At 52.8% G+C, this 20,097-nt stretch overlaps 1 protein-coding gene and 1 non-coding gene across 5 annotated transcripts in view; one reads left to right on the plus strand and one right to left on the minus strand.

Moving 5' to 3' along the window:
* The window catches only part of LOC144506257 (serine/threonine-protein kinase A-Raf-like), a 76,374-nt gene that overhangs the window by 19,421 nt on the left and 36,856 nt on the right, over positions 1-20,097 (plus strand). For all 4 annotated transcript variants that reach the window (XM_078232121.1, XM_078232118.1, XM_078232120.1 and 1 more), the window contains one exon: positions 9,231-9,465. In XM_078232121.1, coding sequence (XP_078088247.1) covers positions 9,262-9,465 — 204 coding nt within the window. In that variant the 5' untranslated portion in view covers positions 9,231-9,261. The remainder of the gene's footprint in view (positions 1-9,230; positions 9,466-20,097) is intronic.
* trnak-uuu (transfer RNA lysine (anticodon UUU)) lies at positions 6,524-6,600 on the minus strand. Its single transcript has one exon. It is a non-coding gene; the product is annotated as a tRNA-Lys (tRNA).

Consider the following 20,097-nt stretch of genomic DNA (forward strand, 5'->3'; position numbering starts at 1 on the left):
ACGGTGTGGTACAGGTGAGGGGCTATTGTACTGTTCATGGTGTGGTACAGGCGAGGGGCTATTGTACTGTACACGGTGTGGTACAGGCGAGGGGCTATTGTACTGTACACTGTGGTACAGGTGAGATGTTTATTGTACAGTACAGTGTGGTACTGGCGCGGGGTTATTGCACTGTGTACTGCTTGTGGTACAGGTGAGGGGTTGTACTGTACACGGTGTGGTACAGGCAAGGGGTTACTGTACTGTACACAGTGTGGTACAGGTGAGGGGTTATTGTATTGTACGCAGCGTGGCACAGGCAAGGTGTTTACTGTATTGTACACAGTGTGGTACAGGTGAGTGGTTATTGTACTGTACACAGTGTGATACAGGCAAGGGGTTACTGTACTGTATGCAGCGTGGCACAGGCAAGGTGTTTACTGTGTTGTACACAGTGTGGTACAGGTGAGGGGTTATTGTACGATACATTGAGTGTGGTACAGGCGACGGGTTATTATACTGTACACGGTGTGGTATAGGCGAGGGATTTGTGTGCTGTACACTGGGTGATACAGGCAAAGGGCTATTGTACTGTACACAGCGTGGTACAGGCGAGGTTTTTATTGTACTGTACACAGCGTGGTACAGGCGAGGTTTTTATTGTACTGTACACGGTGTGGTACAGGTGAGAGGTTTATTGTACTGTACACTGGGTGTGTTACAGTCGAGGGGTTCATCGAATCCCTACAGTGCAGAAGGAGGTCATTCAGCTCATTGAGTCTGCACCGACCACAATCCCACCCAGGCCCTATTCCCATAACCTCTCATATTTACCCTGCTAATCCCCCTGACACTAGGGATAATTTAGCATGGCCAATCCACCTAACCTGCGCATCTTTGGACCGTGGGAGGAAACCGGAGCACCCGGAGGAAACCCATGCAGACATGGGGATAAAGTGCAAACTCCACACAGACAGTGACCCAAGGCCAGAATTGAACCCGGGTCCTTGGTGCTGTGAGGCAGCTGTGCCAACCACTGTGCCACCATTCCTAGTGGAATTGTACACTGGGTGTGGTACAAGCGAGGGGTTATTGTGCTGTACATTGGGTGTGGTACAGGCGAGGGGTTATTGTACTGTAGACTGGGTGTGGTACAAGCGAGGGCTATTTCACTGTAGACTGGGCGTGGTACAGGCGAGGGGTTATTGTATTCTACATGGTGTGGTACAGATGAGGGGTTATTGTGCTGTACACTGTGTTACAGGTGAGGGGTTGCACTGTACATGTGTGGTACAGGTGAGGGGTTATACTGTACACTGTGGTACAGGCGAGGGGTGATTGTACTGTACATGTGTGGTACAGGTGAGGGGTTATACTGTACACTGGTACAGGTGATCGGTTATTGTACTGTACACTGGTACAGGCGAGGGGTTACTGTACTGTACACGGTGTGGTACAGGCGAGGGGTTATTGTGCTGTACACTGTGTGGTACAGGCGAGGGGTTATTGTACTGTACACGGTGTGGTACAGGTGAGAGGTTATTGTACTGTACACGGTGTGGTACAGGCGAGGGGTTACTGTACTGTACACGGTGTGGTACAGGCGAGGGGTTATTGTACTGTACACGGTGTCGTACAGGTGACAGGTTACTGTACTGTACACAGTGTGGTACAGGTGACGGGTTACTGTACTGTACTCAGTGTGGTACAGGTGACGGGTTACTGTACTGTACTCAGTGTGGTACAGGCGAGGGGTTACTGTACTGTACACGGTGTGGTACAGGCGAGGGGTTATTGTACTGTACACGGTGTGGTACAGGCGAGGGGTTACTGTACTGTACACGATGTGGTATAGGTGAGGGATTTATTGTGCTGTACACTTTGCTACAGGCGAGGGCCTCTGCAGTGCAAGTTTTGAAACTTCTGCTCTGGCCGTGTCTGCCTTTATCTTGCACTTCTTGCTTGGCTGGTGCGCATTCTTCTCAAAATACTTTTAGAACAGCCAACAGGGCTATTTTTGGAGTCACTTCAGTACTTCCTGTATTGCAGAAGGTCACGAAGAGGCATCTGAACTCCGGAGAGCTGGAGTGAAACTTGTGACAGCTTGGGCTGATTGCTCAACGTAGGCCTGTGTGGTAAACATTCGATCCTCGCCTTTGGTCTGGTTTGGTCTTCCTGCTTCCCGTTTGCAAACCCAACCAGCGAGATCAAAACCCGCTTCACTCGCAAAAGATCTTGGCCTAATTCCTTAATAGAAGCTGAAGTAAATAAAGAGCAGTCAGTTTTTGTTCGTAGAGGTAAATTTCACTCCATTTTCTCAGTTGAAGACAGCCTCCAATAACGTCCTTCAAGCTTTCAGAGCTGACTCTGAACTTGTGCTACACTCGCCCCGAAGCCCACAAGTCGTCCACGACGTGTTCTTTAAGCAGCACAGCAACCTGAATGATCCCACACAGGCCAATCCCATTCAATAACTGCACATGCCACATGCAAATCATGCCAAAAACTTAACAGAGGCATCAAGCTTAAACAATACTGAAAGTCAGTGCTGAGGGAGCGCCGCACTGTGGGAGGGTCAGGTCTGAGGGAGCGCCGCACTGTGGGAGGGTCAGGTCTGAGGGAGCGCCGCACTGTGGGAGGGTCAGGTCTGAGGGAGCACCACACTCATAGAAATCATAGAAACCCTACAGTGCAGGAAGAGGCCATTCGGCCCATCGAGTCCGCACCGACCACAATCCCACCCAGGCCCTACCCCCATATCCCTACATATTTTTACCCGCTAATCCCTCTAACCTACGTATCTCAGGACACTAAGGGCAATTTTAGCATGGCCAATCAACCTAACCCGCACATCTTTGGACTGTGGGAGGAAACTGGAGCACCCGGAGGAAACCCACCTGTCAGAGGGTCAGTGCTGAGGGAGTGCCGCACTGTGGGAGGGTCAGTGCTGAGGGAGCGCCGCACTGTTGGAGGGTCAGTGCTGAGGGAGCGCCGCACTGTGGGAGGGTCAGTGCTGAGGGAGTGCCGCACTGTGGGAGGGTCAGTGCTGAGGGAGTGCCGCTCTGTGGGAGGGTCAGTGCTGAGGGAGCGCCGCACTGTGGGAGGGTCAGTGCTGAGGGAGCACCTCACTGCTGAGGGAGCGCCGCACTGTGGGAGGGTCAGTGCTGAGGGAGCGTCGCACTGTGGGAGGGTCAGTGCTGAGGGAGCGCCGCACTGTGGGAGGGTCAGTGCTGAGGGAGCGCCGCACTGTGGGAGGGTCAGTGCTGATGGAGCACCGCACTGTGGGAGGGTCAGTGCTGAGGGAGCGCCGCACTGTGGGAGGGTCAGTGCTGAGGTAGCGCCGCACTGTGGGAGGGTCAGTGCTGAGGGAGCGCCGCACTGTGGGAGGGTCAGTGCTGAGGGAGCGCCGCACTGTGGGAGGGTCAGTGCTGAGGGAGTGCCGCACTGTGGGAGGGTCAGTGCTGAGGGAGCGCCGCACTGTGGGAGCGTCAGTGCTGAGGTAGCGCCGCACTGTGGGAGGGTCAGTGCTGAGGGAGCGCCGCACTGTGGGAGGGTCAGTGCTGAGGGAGCGCCGCACTGTGGGAGGGTCAGTGCTGAGGGAGCGCCGCACTGTGGGAGGGTCAGTGCTGAGGTAGCGCCGCACTGTGGGAGGGTCAGTGCTGAGGGAGCCATCAGTCTGGATGAGATGTTATACTGAGGGTCCCATCTGCTGGAATGGGTCGATGTAAGATGTCTCGCAGTCTTTTCTGAGCAAAGTGGGGACAATGGGGGCGGCGGATCTGCCAACATTTATCCCTCGCCCAACATAACAAATGTCAGGTTATCTGCCCATTTTACCTCCTCCCTGTATGTGGGTGCCTTGATGTGCTGAAAATGGCTTTTGTACACTGTATTTTCAGGAAAGTACTTCATTGGCTGTGAAATGTTAGCTCGTGAAAGGTGCAGTCTCAAAGCAGTCCATTGTTTTTGAAACTAGGAGCAGGAGGAGGCCATTCAGCCCTTCGAGCCTGCTCCGCCATTCATTTTGATCATGGCAGATCATCCAATTCAATATCCTGATCCCCCCTTCCCCTTATATCCCTTGATTCCTTTACCCCCCCAAGAGCTTATCTAATTTCTTCTTACTGCTGAGAACTCAAGACTGTCCCAGGCATAGAGTTTGCACTATCCTGCCCGTGCACCCACCCCTCCTTCCATAATATCTGTTCACCACCAAAAAGGCTCCTTACCCACCCCAGACTCCACACCTCCCTGACACCCAACTCTCCTGCTGTCAGCCAGTGCATCTCCGGCATCCTTGGCCACCTTTATGTCTGCCCTTCCCTTTGCCTCCGGCTTTCCCCAACCTCTTTGACCAAGCATTTGGCCATCTCTCTAATCTTTTGATCCAGCGACCATTCTGGCTCCAGGCCTCTGTGAAGGCAGTTCTCCTGTGCTGGCATCATTTTCTGGGATGTGGGCGTCGCTGACCAGCATGTATTGCCCATCCGAAATTTCCCCCTGAGAAGGTGGTGGGTGAACCGTCACCTTGGACCGCTGCAATCCCTGAAGTACGATGGCACAGTGATTAGCATTGTTGCCTCACAATGCCAATGGTTTCATCTTGGCCTTGGGTCACTGTGGAGTTTGTATGTTCTCCCCGTGTCTGCGTGGGTTTCCTCCAGGTGCTCTGGTTTCCTCTCACACTAAAAGATCTGCAGGTTAGGTAGATTGGCCACTCTAAATTGTCCCTTAGTGACTAAAGATGTGCAGGTTAGGTGGATTGGAAATAGAAAATTGTCCCTTCATGGCCAAAGATGTGCAGGTTAGGTGGATTGGCCATGCTAAATTGCCCCTTAGTGTCCAAAGATGTGCAGGTTAGGTGGATTGGCCATGCTAAATTGTCCCTTAGTGACCAAAAATATGCAGGTTAGGTGCATTGGCCATGCTAAAGTTCCCTTAGTGGCCAAAGATGCAGTAAGTAGTCTCATAACACCAGGTTAAAGTCCAACAGGTTTATTTGGTAGCACAAGCTTTCGGAGCCTGCTCCTTTACCTGATGAAGGGGCAGCGCTCCGAAAGCTTGTGCTGCCAGATAAACCCGTTGAACTTTAACCTGGTGTTATGAGACTACTTACTGTGCCACCCCAGACCAACACCAGCAATTCCACATCATGGCCAAAGATGTCCATGTTAGATGGATTGGCCATGCTAAATTGCCCCTTAGTGTCCGAAGATGTCGGTTCGGTGGACTAGCCATGGTAAATGTGTGAAGTTACAGGGATAGGGTGGGTGTGAGGTGGTGTGTGGGCCTGGGTAAGTGGGTGCAGATTCGATTGGCCGAATGGCCTCCTCCTGCACAGTAAGAATTCTAGTGAATCTCTGGTGTAGGTACACCCATGGTGCTGTTAGGGAGGACGTTCCAGGATTTTGACCCAGCGACAATGAAGGAACAACCAATATATTTCCAATTCAGGATGGTGAGAGACCGGGAGGGAAACTTCCAGGTGGTGGTGTTCCCAGGTATATGCTGCTCTTGGCTTCCTAGATGGCAGCAGTCGTGGGTTTGGAAGGTACTGCCCAAAAAACCTTGACACGTTCATGCAATGCAATTTGTCGATGGTACACAGGGTTGCTGTGGCGATGGCCATGGAAGTGGAACAGTGTCGCTTCTTTTAAAAATTCAATATGGCGGGGCGGGGCGTCATGGGCTAGGCCAGCGTTTTTATCCCCCATTCCTAATTGCCACCTTGAGAAGGTGGCGGGTGAGCCGCCATCTTGAACCGCCATCTTGAACCACTGCAGTCCTGTGTGATGTAGTTACACCCACAATGCTATTAGGGAGGGAGTTTCCCCTCCTAGCAGCTTGCCATTCTAACGCAGAAATATAATCACCTTCCTTCACAGTCGCCGGGTCAGAACCCTGAAACCAAGAACCTAGAACCTCCCCCCCCCCCCCCCCCCCCATCCCCCTCCCCCGCGCTATCGGGCTGTTATCCCACCTCCTACCTCTCCAGTGTCTCCTGATGATGCAGTCAGTGCACTGTCTCCCTCTTTATATTGGAGCTGAGGCAATGTAGAGTGGACAACTGGGTTTGTCGGAGACTTTCCCACGCGACTTACTACCCCCACATATCCATCCTTGTGACGTACTGACCTCCTACACTGACTGAAATGCAAAAAGGCTCATAGAATCATAAAATCCCTGCAGTGCAGAAGGAGGCCATTCGGCCCATCGAGTCTGCACCGACCACAGTCCCACCCAGGCCCTATTCCCGTTACCCCACATATTTACCCTGCCACTAGGATCAATTTCGCATGGCCAATCAGCCTAACCCGCACATCTTTGGACTATGGGAGGAAACCGGAGCACCCGGAGGAAACCCACGCAGACACGGGGAGAACATGCAAACTCCACACAGACAGTGACCCGAGGCCGGAATTGAACCCGTGTCCTGGCACTGTGAGGCAGCAGGGCTAACCACTATGCTGCCAAAATCAAAGGTGTGCATTTGTCAACCTATTTTGAGGAAGATCACAAGCATTCCTCTTCAGGGTGGAAGAAAAGCATTACCGAACAGGGACTTGAACCCTGGACCCTCAGATTAAAAGTCTGACGCTCTACCAACTGAGCTATCCAGGCTCGTTCGAACATGCTCAACTGTCAGCTAAACATTCCTCCCTCCCATCCCCACTTTCTATATTTTTTATACCTGATAACAAGAAATGTTCAAACAAGTTTTTAAGAAAGCACTTTTTTCTCCAGGATGACACGCAGCCGTGTCCTGGAGATTGATTCTTTTTCAAATTTTTTAGTGTCACAAGTAGTCTTACACATTAACACTGCAATGAAGTTACTGTGAAAATCCCCTAGTCGCCACACTCCGGCGCCTGTTCGGGTACGCTGAGGGAGAATTTAGCACGGCCAATGCACTTAACCAGCACGTCTTTCGGACTGTGGGAGGAAACCGGAGCACCCGGAGGAAACCCACGCAGACACTGGGAGAACGTGCAGACTCCGCACAGACAGTGACCCAAGTTGGGAATCGAACCCGGGTCCCTGGCGCTGTGAGGCAGCAGTGCTAACCACCGTGCCACCTTGATCTTCCACTCCTAGGAAAGTCCAAACTAATCCCGGAGGGGTTTTTTTTCAGGGATGTGGTGAGGCCAGCATTTTTCGCCCATCCTGAGCTGTGTCTCTCTTGCAACGGCCATTTCCGTGGGAAGTTCAGAGTCAACCACTTTGCAAATGATACAAAGATAGGCGGAGGGACAGGTAGTATTGAGTAGGTGGGGAGGCTGCAGAAGGACTTGGACAGGATAGGAGAGTGGGCAAAGAAGTGGCAGATGGAATACAATGTGGGAAAGTGTGGGGTCATGTACTTTGGTAGGAAGAATAGAGGCATCGACTATTTTCTAAATGGGGAGAGAATTGAGAAATCGGAAGCGCAAAGGGACTTGGGAGTCTTAGTTCAGGATTCTCTTCAGGTTAACTTGCAGGTTGAGTTGACAGTTAGGAAGGCAAATACAATGTTAGCATTCATTTCGAGAGGACTAGAAGACAAAAGCGGGGATGTACTGCTGAGGCTTTATAAGGCTCTGTCAGACCACATTTGGAATATTGGGAGCAATTTTGGGCCCCGTATCTAAGGAAGGATGTGCTGGCCCTGGAGAGGGTCGAGAGGAGGTTCACGGGAATGATCCCGGGAATGAAAGGCGTATGAGGAGCGTTTGAGGACTCTGGGTTTGTATCCTATGGAGTTTAGAAGGATGAAGGGGGATCTCATTGAAGCTTACAGAATACTGAAAGGCCTGGATGGAGTGGACGTGGGGAAGATGTTTCCATTAGTGGGAGAGACTCGGATCCGAGGGCCCGGCCTCAGAGTAAAGAGACAACACTTTAGAACCGAGATGAGGAGGAATTTCTTCAGCCAGAGGGTGGTGAATCTGTGGAATTCATTGCCACAGAGGCGGCCGGGTCACTGAGTGTGTTTAAGACAGAGAGAGAGAGAGGTTCTTGATTGGTAAGGGGGTCAAAGGTTACGGGTAAAAAGGGGAGAGAATGGAGTTGAGAAACTTATCAGCTGTGATCGAATGGCGGATCTCATTGTTACCTGAACTCCTCTCTGCTGCCTGTTTTCCCCCCTCCCCCCCACCAACTCCCTGCCCCATAACCCTCGACTCCCTTGTCGATCAAAACTCAATCTCAGCCTTGAATATATTCAATGAGCTGCAGCTTCCACTGTTGTCTGGGGGTGGGGCGGGTGCTGGATTCCACAAATTGACCACCGTCTGAGAGAAGAAGTTCCTCCTCATCTCTCTCTTCAAATGGAATCTCTTTGAATAAGTGTTACCCTGAGGAGAGATGGGAATCGGAGAGGCTGCACAAGAGACCAGGATTAGAATAGCGCAGATATCACCAGGGTTGTAGGAGCTTACAGAGATACAGAGGGCTGTAGGGGACTGGAGGAGGTTACAGAGATAGGGAGGGGGTATAGGGGCTGGAGGAGGTTACAGAGATAGGGAGGGGGTATAGGGGCTGGAGGAGGTTACAGAGATAGGGGGTAAAGGGGCTGGAGGAGGTTACAGAGATAGGGAGGGGGTATAGGGGCTGGAGGAGGTTACAGAGATAGGGAGGGGGTATAGGGGCTGGAGGAGGTTACAGTGATAGGGAGGGGGTGTAGGGGCTGGAGGAGGTTACAGTGATGGGGAGGGGTGTAGGGGCTGGAGGAGGTTACAGAGATAGGGAGGGTTGTAGGGGCTGGAGGAGGTTACAGAGATGGGGAGGGTTGTAGGGGCTGGAGGAGGTTACAGCAATAGGGAGGGTTGTAGAGGCTGGAGAAGGTTACAGAGATGGGGGTGTAGGGGCTGGAGGAGGTTACAGAGATGGGGAGGGTTGTAGGGGCTGGAGGAGGTTACAGAGATGGGGAGGGTTGTAGAGGCTGGAGAAGGTTACAGAGATAGGGGTGTAGGGGCTGGAGGAGGTTACAGAGTAGGGAGGGTTGTAGGGGCTGGAGGGGGTTTTGAGTGGAGGTGTTGCCAGACCTGGAGCTGATGCACGGTAGGCGGTGTGGGAACAGTACTCAGAGCGACTGACGGCAGCCGCAGAATTCTCACCGGGGTTGTTCTGGGGAAAAGGGTGGGGGTGATATCTCTCCGGCGGCGTGGGGCCAGTATGCCTGCTGTGCTGGTGGCCTGGAGTTTGGTGAGTGAGTGTCGCAGTGCTCCTTCCGACAGCGCTGTCTCTTTAACGCGTTGGCTGTTGCTTCTCAGGGTGGAACAGGGCGAACGTCTCACAGGCTGAATGAAGCGGGGCTCGGCATCTTCCCCGGCTCTGAGCAATGGCTTTGGTCTCCCCAGCCTGACCATCAGCGCTGCGTCTCCCTCCCCAGGCGGGGCCCAGGAGCAGCAGCCTTACCAACGCACCCCACTGGCTCACAGCCCCGGCGAAATGCCCAGAGCCACAGGCACTGTCCGCGTCTACCTGCCCAATAAGCAACGCACCGTGGTAAGTCATGTCCGCGTTGGAGAAGGTCGGGGGGGGGGGGGGGGGGCGGGTGGAGAGCGGGGAGTGGGGGTTGTCAGTAGGGTCCAGGTGCCTCCCGTCAGCTGAGAGGGGCCTCGAATGGTCAGCGGCTTAATGGAGGCCTTCAGAACGTTGACATGTCAAAAGAACACAAAACAGCTCGATGAGAATGGAACTGAATCATCAAACACCCCGAGGACAGGTACAGCACGGGGTTAGATACAGAGTAAAGCTCCCTCTACACTGTCCCCATCAAACACTCCCAGGACAGGTACAGCACCGGGTTAGATACAGAGTAAAGCTCCCTCTACACTGTCCCCATCAAACACTCCCAGGACAGGTACAGCACGAGATTAGGTACAGAGTAAAGCTCCCTCTACACTGTCCCCCATCAAACACTCCCAGGACAGGTACAGCACCGGGTTAGATACAGAGTAAAGCTCCCTCCACACTGTCCCCATCAAACACTCCCAGGACAGGTACAGCACGGGGTTAGATCCAGAGTAAAGCTCCCTCTACACTGTCCCCATCAAACACTCCCAGGACAGGTACAGCACAGGGTTAGATACAGAGTAAAGCTCCCTCTACACTGCCCCCATCAAACACTCCCAGGACAGGTACAGCACAGGGTTAGATACAGAGTAAAGCTCCCTCTACACTGCCCCCATCAAACACTCCCAGGACAGGTACAGCACGGGATTAGATACAGAGTAAAGCTCCCTCTACACTGTCCCCATCAAACACTCCCAGGACAGGTACAGCACGGGGTTAGATACAGAGTAAAGCTCCCTCTACACTGTCCCCATCAAACACTCCCAGGACAGGTACAGCACGGGGTTAGATACAGAGTAAAGCTCCCTCTACACTGTCCCCATCAAACACTCCCAGGACAGGGACAGCACGGGGTTAGATACAGAGTAAAGCTCCCTCTACACTGTCCCCATCAAACACTCCCAGGACAGGGACAGCACGGGGTTAGATACAGAGTAAAGCTCCCTCTACACTGTCCCCATCAAACACTCCCAGGACAGGGACAGCACGGGGTTAGATACAGAGTAAAGCTCCCTCTACACTGTCCCCCATCAAACACTCCCAGGACAGGTACAGCACGGGGTGAGATACAGAGTAAAGCTCCCTCTACACTGTCCCCATCAAACACTCCCAGGACAGGTACAGCACGGGGTTAGATACAAAGTAAAGCTCCCTCTACACTGTCCCCATCAAACACTCCCAGGACAGGGACAGCACGGGGTTAGATACAGAGTAAAGCTCCCTCTACACTGTCCCCCATCAAACACTCCCAGGACAGGTACAGCACGGGATTAGATACAGAGTAAAGCTCCCTCTACACTGTCCCCCATCAAACACTCCCAGGACAGGTACAGCACGGGGTGAGATACAGAGTAAAGCTCCCTCTACACTGTCCCCATCAAACACTCCCAGGACAGGGACAGCACGGGGTTAGATACAGAGTAAAGCTCACTCTACACTGTCCCCCATCAAACACTCCCAGGACAGGTACAGCACGGGATTAGATACAGAGTAAAGCTCACTCTACACTGTCCCCCATCAAACACTCCCAGGACAGGTACAGCACGGGGTTAGATACAGAGTAAAGCTCCCTCTACACTGTCCCCCATCAAACACTCCCAGGACAGGTACAGCACGGGGTTAGATACAGAGTAAAGCTCCCTCTACACTGTCCCCCATCAAACACTCCCAGGACAGGGACAGCACGGGGTTAGATACAGAGTAAAGCTCCCTCTACACTGTCCCCCATCAAACACTCCCAGGACAGGGACAGCACGGGGTTAGATACAGAGTAAAGCTCCCTCTACACTGTCCCCCATCAAACACTCCCAGGACAGGGACAGCACGGGGTTAGATACAGAGTAAAGCTCCCTCTACACTGTCCCCATCAAACACTCCCAGGACAGGTACAGCACGGGGTTCGATACAGGATAAAGCTCCCGCGACACTGTCCCCATCAAACACTCCCAGGACAGGTACAGCACGGGGTTAGATACAGAGTAAAGCTCCCTCTACACTGTCCCCATCAAACACTCCCAGGACAGGTACAGCACGGGGTTAGATACAGAGTAAAGCTCCCTCTCCACTGTCCCCATCAAACACTCCCAGGACAGGTACAGCACGGGGTTCGATGCAGAGTAAAGCTCCCTCCACACTGTCCCCATCAAACACTCCCAGGACAGGGACAGCACGGGGTTAGATACAGAGTAAAGCTCCCTCCACACTGTCCCCCATCAAACACTCCCAGGACAGGTACAGCACGGGGTTAGATACAGAGTAAAGCTCCCTCTACACTGTCCCCATCAAACACTCCCAGGACAGGTACAGCATGGGGTTAGATACAGAGTAAAGCTCCCTCCACACTGTCCCCCATCAAACACTCCCAGGACAGGTACAGCACGGGGTTAGATACAGAGTAAAGCTCCCTCTACACTGTCCCCATCAAACACTCCCAGGACAGGTACAGCACGGGGTTAGATACAGAGTAAAGCTCCCTCTACACTGTCCCCATCAAACACTCCCAGGACAGGGACAGCACGGGGTTAGATACAGAGTAAAGCTCCCTCTACACTGTCCCCATCAAACACTCCCAGGACAGGTACAGCACGGGGTTAGATACAGAGTAAAGCTCCCTCTACACTGTCCCCATCAAACACTCCCAGGACAGGTACAGCACGGGGTTCGATACAGAGTAAAGCTCCCTCTACACTGTCCCCATCAAACACTCCCAGGACAGGTACAGCACGGGGTTAGATACAGAGTAAAGCTCCCTCTGCACTGTCCCCATCAAACACTCCCAGGACAGGTACAGCACGGCGTTAGATACAGAGTAAAGCTCCCTCTACACTGTCCCCATCAAACACTCCCAGGACAGGTACAGCACGGGGTTAGATACAGAGTAAAGCTCCCTCCACACTGTCCCCATCAAACACTCCCAGGACAGGTACAGCACGGGGTTAGATACAGAGTAAAGCTCCCTCTACACTGTCCCCCATCAAACACTCCCAGGACAGGTACAGCACGGGGTTAGATACAGAGTAAAGCTCCCTCTACACTGTCCCCATCAAACACTCCCAGGACAGGTACAGCACGGGGTTAGATACAGAGTAAAGCTCCCTCTACACTGTCCCCATCAAACACTCCCAGGACAGGTACAGCACGGGGTTAGATACAGAGTAAAGCTCCCTCTACACTGTCCCCATCAAACACTCCCAGGACAGGTACAGCACGGGGTTAGATACAGAGTAAAGCTCCCTCTACACTGTCCCCATCAAACACTCCCAGGACAGGTACAGCACGGGGTTAGATACAGAGTAAAGCTCCCTCTACACTGTCCCCATCAAACACTCCCAGGACAGGTACAGCACGGGGTTAGATAGAGAGTAAAGCTCCCTCTACACTGCCCCCATCAAACACTCCCAGGACAGGTACAGCACGGGGTTAGATACAGAGTAAAGCTCCCTCTACACTGTCCCCATCAAACACTCCCAGGACAGGTACAGCACGGGGTTAGATACAGAGTAAAGCTCCCTCTACACTGTCCCCATCAAACACTCCCAGGACAGGTACAGCACGGGGTTAGATACAGAGTAAAGCTCCCTCTACACTGTCCCCATCAAACACTCCCAGGACAGGTACAGCACGGGGTTAGATACAGAGTAAAGCTCCCTCTACACTGTCCCCATCAAACACTCCCAGGATAGGTACAGCACGGGGTTAGATACAGAGTAAAGCTCCCTCTACACTGTCCCCATCAAACACTCCCAGGACAGGTACAGCACGGGGTTAGATACAGAGTAAAGCTCCCTCTACACTGCCCCCATCAAACACTCCCAGGACAGGTACAGCACGGGGTTAGATACAGAGTAAAGCTCTTCCTACACTGTCCCCATCAAACACTCCCAGGACAGGTACAGCACGGGGGTGGATACAGAGTAAAGCTCCCTCTACACTGTCCCCCATCAAACACTCCCAGGACAGGTACAGCACGGGGTTAGATACAGAGTAAAGCTCCCTCTACATTGTCCCCATCAAACACCCCCAGGACAGGTACAGCATGGGGTTAGATACAGAGTAAAGCTCCCTCGACACTGTCCCCATCAAACACCCCCAGGACAGGTACAGCACGGGGTTAGATACAGAGTAAAGCTCCCTCCACACTGTCCCCATCAAACACTCCCAGGACAGGTACAGCACCGGGTTAGATACAGAGTAAAGCTCCCTCTACACTGTCCCCATCAAACACTCCCAGGACAGGTACAGCACGAGATTAGGTACAGAGTAAAGCTCCCTCTACACTGTCCCCATCAAACACTCCCAGGACAGGTACAGCACGGGGTTAGATACAGAGTAAAGCTCCCTCTACACTGTCCCCATCAAACACTCCCAGGACAGGTACAGCACGGGGTTAGATACAGAGTAAAGCTCCCTCCACACTGTCCCCCATCAAACACTCCCAGGACAGGTACAGCACGGGGTTAGATACAGAGTAAAGCTCCCTCTACACTGTCCCCATCAAACACTCCCAGGACAGGTACAGCACGGGGTTAGATACAGAGTAAAGCTCCCTCTACACTGTCCCCATCAAACACTCCCAGGACAGGGACAGCACGGGGTTAGATACAGAGTAAAGCTCCCTCTACACTGTCCCCATCAAACACTCCCAGGACAGGTACAGCACGGGGTTAGATACAGAGTAAAGCTCCCTCTACACTGTCCCCATCAAACACTCCCAGGACAGGTACAGCACGGGGTTAGATACAGAGTAAAGCTCCCTCTACACTGTCCCCCATCAAACACTCCGAGGACAGGTACAGCACGGGGTTAGATACAGAGTAAAGCTCCCTCTACACTGTCCCCATCAAACACTCCCAGGACAGGTACAGCACGGGGTTAGATACAGAGTAAAGCTCCCTCTACACTGTCCCCCATCAAACACTCCCAGGACAGGTACAGCACGGGGTTAGATACAGAGTAAAGCTCCCTCTACACTGTCCCCATCAAACACTCCCAGGACAGGTACAGCACGGGGTTAGATACAGAGTAAAGCTCCCTCTACACTGTCCCCCATCAAACACTCCCAGGACAGGTACAGCACGGGGTTAGATACAGAGTAAAGCTCCCTCTACACTGCCCCCATCAAACACTCCCAGGACAGGTACAGCACGGGGTTAGATACAGAGTAAAGCTCCCTCTACACTGTCACCTTCAAACACTCCCAGGACAGGTACAGCACGGGGTTAGATACAGAGTAAAGCTCCCTCCACACTGTCCCCATCAAACACTCCCAGGACAGGTACAGCACGGGGTTAGATACAGAGTAAAGCTCCCTCTACACTGTCCCCCATCAAACACTCCCAGGACAGGTACAGCACGGGGTTAGATACAGAGTAAAGCTCCCTCTACACTGTCCCCATCAAACACTCCCAGGACAGGTACAGCACGGGGTTAGATACAGAGTAAAGCTCCCTCTACACTGTCCCCATCAAACACTCCCAGGACAGGTACAGCACGGGGTTAGATACAGAGTAAAGCTCCCTCTACACTGTCCCCATCAAACACTCCCAGGACAGGTACAGCACGGGGTTAGATACAGAGTAAAGCTCCCTCTACACTGTCCCCATCAAACACTCCCAGGACAGGTACAGCACGGGGTTAGATACAGAGTAAAGCTCCCTCTACACTGTCCCCATCAAACACTCCCAGGACAGGTACAGCACGGGGTTAGATAGAGAGTAAAGCTCCCTCTACACTGCCCCCATCAAACACTCCCAGGACAGGTACAGCACGGGGTTAGATACAGAGTAAAGCTCCCTCTACACTGTCCCCATCAAACACTCCCAGGACAGGTACAGCACGGGGTTAGATACAGAGTAAAGCTCCCTCTACACTGTCCCCATCAAACACTCCCAGGACAGGTACAGCACGGGGTTAGATACAGAGTAAAGCTCCCTCTACACTGTCCCCATCAAACACTCCCAGGACAGGTACAGCACGGGGTTAGATACAGAGTAAAGCTCCCTCTACACTGTCCCCATCAAACACTCCCAGGATAGGTACAGCACGGGGTTAGATACAGAGTAAAGCTCCCTCTACACTGTCCCCATCAAACACTCCCAGGACAGGTACAGCACGGGGTTAGATACAGAGTAAAGCTCCCTCTACACTGCCCCCATCAAACACTCCCAGGACAGGTACAGCACGGGGTTAGATACAGAGTAAAGCTCTTCCTACACTGTCCCCATCAAACACCCCCAGGACAGGTACAGCACGGGGTTAGATACAGAGTAAAGCTCCCTCTACACTGTCCCCATCAAACACTCCCAGGACAGGGACAGCACGGGGTTAGATACAGAGTAAAGCTCCCTCTACACTGTCCCCCATCAAACACTCCCAGGACAGGTACAGCACGGGGTGAGATACAGAGTAAAGCTCCCTCTACACTGTCCCCATCAAACACTCCCAGGACAGGTACAGCACGGGGTTAGATACAAAGTAAAGCTCCCTCTACACTGTCCCCATCAAACACTCCCAGGACAGGGACAGCACGGGGTTAGATACAGAGTAAAGCTCACTCTACACTGTCCCCCATCAAACACTCCCAGGACAGGTACAGCACGGGATTAGATACAGAGTAAAGCTCCCTCTACACTGTCCCCCATCAAACACTCCCAGGACAGGTACAGCACGGGGTGAGATACAGAGTAAAGCTCCCTCTACACTGTCCCCATCAAACACTCCCAGGACAGGGACAGCACGGGGTTAGATACAGAGTAAAGCTCACTCTACACTGTCCCCCATCAAACACTCCCAGGACAGGTACAGCACGGGATTAGATACAGAGTAAAGCTCACTCTACACTGTCCCCCATCAAACACTCCCAGGACAGGTACAGCACGGGGTTAGATACAGAGTAAAGCTCCCTCTACACTGTCCCCCATCAAACACTCCCAGGACAGGTACAGCACGGGGTTAGATACAGAGTAAAGCTCCCTCTACACTGTCCCCCATCAAACACTCCCAGGACAGGGACAGCACGGGGTTAGATACAGAGTAAAGCTCCCTCTACACTGTCCCCCATCAAACACTCCCAGGACAGGGACAGCACGGGGTTAGATACAGAGTAAAGCTCCCTCTACACTGTCCCCCATCAAACACTCCCAGGACAGGGACAGCACGGGGTTAGATACAGAGTAAAGCTCCCTCTACACTGTCCCCATCAAACACTCCCAGGACAGGTACAGCACGGGGTTCGATACAGGATAAAGCTCCCGCGACACTGTCCCCATCAAACACTCCCAGGACAGGTACAGCACGGGGTTAGATACAGAGTAAAGCTCCCTCTACACTGTCCCCATCAAACACTCCCAGGACAGGTACAGCACGGGGTTAGATACAGAGTAAAGCTCCCTCTCCACTGTCCCCATCAAACACTCCCAGGACAGGTACAGCACGGGGTTCGATGCAGAGTAAAGCTCCCTCCACACTGTCCCCATCAAACACTCCCAGGACAGGGACAGCACGGGGTTAGATACAGAGTAAAGCTCCCTCCACACTGTCCCCCATCAAACACTCCCAGGACAGGTACAGCACGGGGTTAGATACAGAGTAAAGCTCCCTCTACACTGTCCCCATCAAACACTCCCAGGACAGGTACAGCATGGGGTTAGATACAGAGTAAAGCTCCCTCCACACTGTCCCCCATCAAACACTCCCAGGACAGGTACAGCACGGGGTTAGATACAGAGTAAAGCTCCCTCTACACTGTCCCCATCAAACACTCCCAGGACAGGTACAGCACGGGGTTAGATACAGAGTAAAGCTCCCTCTACACTGTCCCCATCAAACACTCCCAGGACAGGGACAGCACGGGGTTAGATACAGAGTAAAGCTCCCTCTACACTGTCCCCATCAAACACTCCCAGGACAGGTACAGCACGGGGTTAGATACAGAGTAAAGCTCCCTCTACACTGTCCCCATCAAACACTCCCAGGACAGGTACAGCACGGGGTTCGATACAGAGTAAAGCTCCCTCTACACTGTCCCCATCAAACACTCCCAGGACAGGTACAGCACGGGGTTAGATACAGAGTAAAGCTCCCTCTACACTGTCCCCATCAAACACTCCCAGGACAGGTACAGCACGGCGTTAGATACAGAGTAAAGCTCCCTCTACACTGTCCCCATCAAACACTCCCAGGACAGGTACAGCACGGGGTTAGATACAGAGTAAAGCTCCCTCCACACTGTCCCCATCAAACACTCCCAGGACAGGTACAGCACGGGGTTAGATACAGAGTAAAGCTCCCTCTACACTGTCCCCCATCAAACACTCCCAGGACAGGTACAGCACGGGGTTAGATACAGAGTAAAGCTCCCTCTACACTGTCCCCATCAAACACTCCCAGGACAGGTACAGCACGGGGTTAGATACAGAGTAAAGCTCCCTCTACACTGTCCCCATCAAACACTCCCAGGACAGGTACAGCACGGGGTTAGATACAGAGTAAAGCTCCCTCTACACTGTCCCCATCAAACACTCCCAGGACAGGTACAGCACGGGGTTAGATACAGAGTAAAGCTCCCTCTACACTGTCCCCATCAAACACTCCCAGGACAGGTACAGCACGGGGTTAGATACAGAGTAAAGCTCCCTCTACACTGTCCCCATCAAACACTCCCAGGACAGGTACAGCACGGGGTTAGATAGAGAGTAAAGCTCCCTCTACACTGCCCCCATCAAACACTCCCAGGACAGGTACAGCACGGGGTTAGATACAGAGTAAAGCTCCCTCTACACTGTCCCCATCAAACACTCCCAGGACAGGTACAGCACGGGGTTAGATACAGAGTAAAGCTCCCTCTACACTGTCCCCATCAAACACTCCCAGGACAGGTACAGCACGGGGTTAGATACAGAGTAAAGCTCCCTCTACACTGTCCCCATCAAACACTCCCAGGACAGGTACAGCACGGGGTTAGATACAGAGTAAAGCTCCCTCTACACTGTCCCCATCAAACACTCCCAGGATAGGTACAGCACGGGGTTAGATACAGAGTAAAGCTCCCTCTACACTGTCCCCATCAAACACTCCCAGGACAGGTACAGCACGGGGTTAGATACAGAGTAAAGCTCCCTCTACACTGCCCCCATCAAACACTCCCAGGACAGGTACAGCACGGGGTTAGATACAGAGTAAAGCTCTTCCTACACTGTCCCCATCAAACACTCCCAGGACAGGTACAGCACGGGGTTAGATACAGAGTAAAGCTCCCTCTACACTGTCCCCCATCAAACACTCCCAGGACAGGTACAGCACGGGGTTAGATACAGAGTAAAGCTCCCTCTACACTGCCCCCATCAAACACTCCCAGGACAGGTACAGCACGGGGTTAGATACAGAGTAAAGCTCTTCCTACACTGTCCCCATCAAACACTCCCAGGACAGGTACAGCACGGGGGTGGATACAGAGTAAAGCTCCCTCTACACTGTCCCCCATCAAACACTCCCAGGACAGGTACAGCACGGGGTTAGATACAGAGTAAAGCTCCCTCTACATTGTCCCCATCAAACACCCCCAGGACAGGTACAGCATGGGGTTAGATACAGAGTAAAGCTCCCTCGACACTGTCCCCATCAAACACCCCCAGGACAGGTACAGCACGGGGTTAGATACAGAGTAAAGCTCCCTCCACACTGTCCCCATCAAACACTCCCAGGACAGGTACAGCACCGGGTTAGATACAGAGTAAAGCTCCCTCTACACTGTCCCCATCAAACACTCCCAGGACAGGTACAGCACGAGATTAGGTACAGAGTAAAGCTCCCTCTACACTGTCCCCATCAAACACTCCCAGGACAGGTACAGCACGGGGTTAGATACAGAGTAAAGCTCCCTCTACACTGTCCCCATCAAACACTCCCAGGACAGGTACAGCACGGGGTTAGATACAGAGTAAAGCTCCCTCCACACTGTCCCCCATCAAACACTCCCAGGACAGGTACAGCACGGGGTTAGATACAGAGTAAAGCTCCCTCTACACTGTCCCCATCAAACACTCCCAGGACAGGTACAGCACGGGGTTAGATACAGAGTAAAGCTCCCTCTACACTGTCCCCATCAAACACTCCCAGGACAGGGACAGCACGGGGTTAGATACAGAGTAAAGCTCCCTCTACACTGTCCCCATCAAACACTCCCAGGACAGGTACAGCACGGGGTTAGATACAGAGTAAAGCTCCCTCTACACTGTCCCCATCAAACACTCCCAGGACAGGTACAGCACGGGGTTAGATACAGAGTAAAGCTCCCTCTACACTGTCCCCCATCAAACACTCCCAGGACAGGTACAGCACGGGGTTAGATACAGAGTAAAGCTCCCTCTACACTGTCCCCATCAAACACTCCCAGGACAGGTACAGCACGGGGTTAGATACAGAGTAAAGCTCCCTCTACACTGTCCCCCATCAAACACTCCCAGGACAGGTACAGCACGGGGTTAGATACAGAGTAAAGCTCCCTCTACACTGTCCCCATCAAACACTCCCAGGACAGGTACAGCACGGGGTTAGATACAGAGT

Source organism: Mustelus asterias, chromosome 17 (assembly GCF_964213995.1).
Source record: "Mustelus asterias chromosome 17, sMusAst1.hap1.1, whole genome shotgun sequence".
Lineage (NCBI taxonomy): Eukaryota > Metazoa > Chordata > Chondrichthyes > Carcharhiniformes > Triakidae > Mustelus > Mustelus asterias.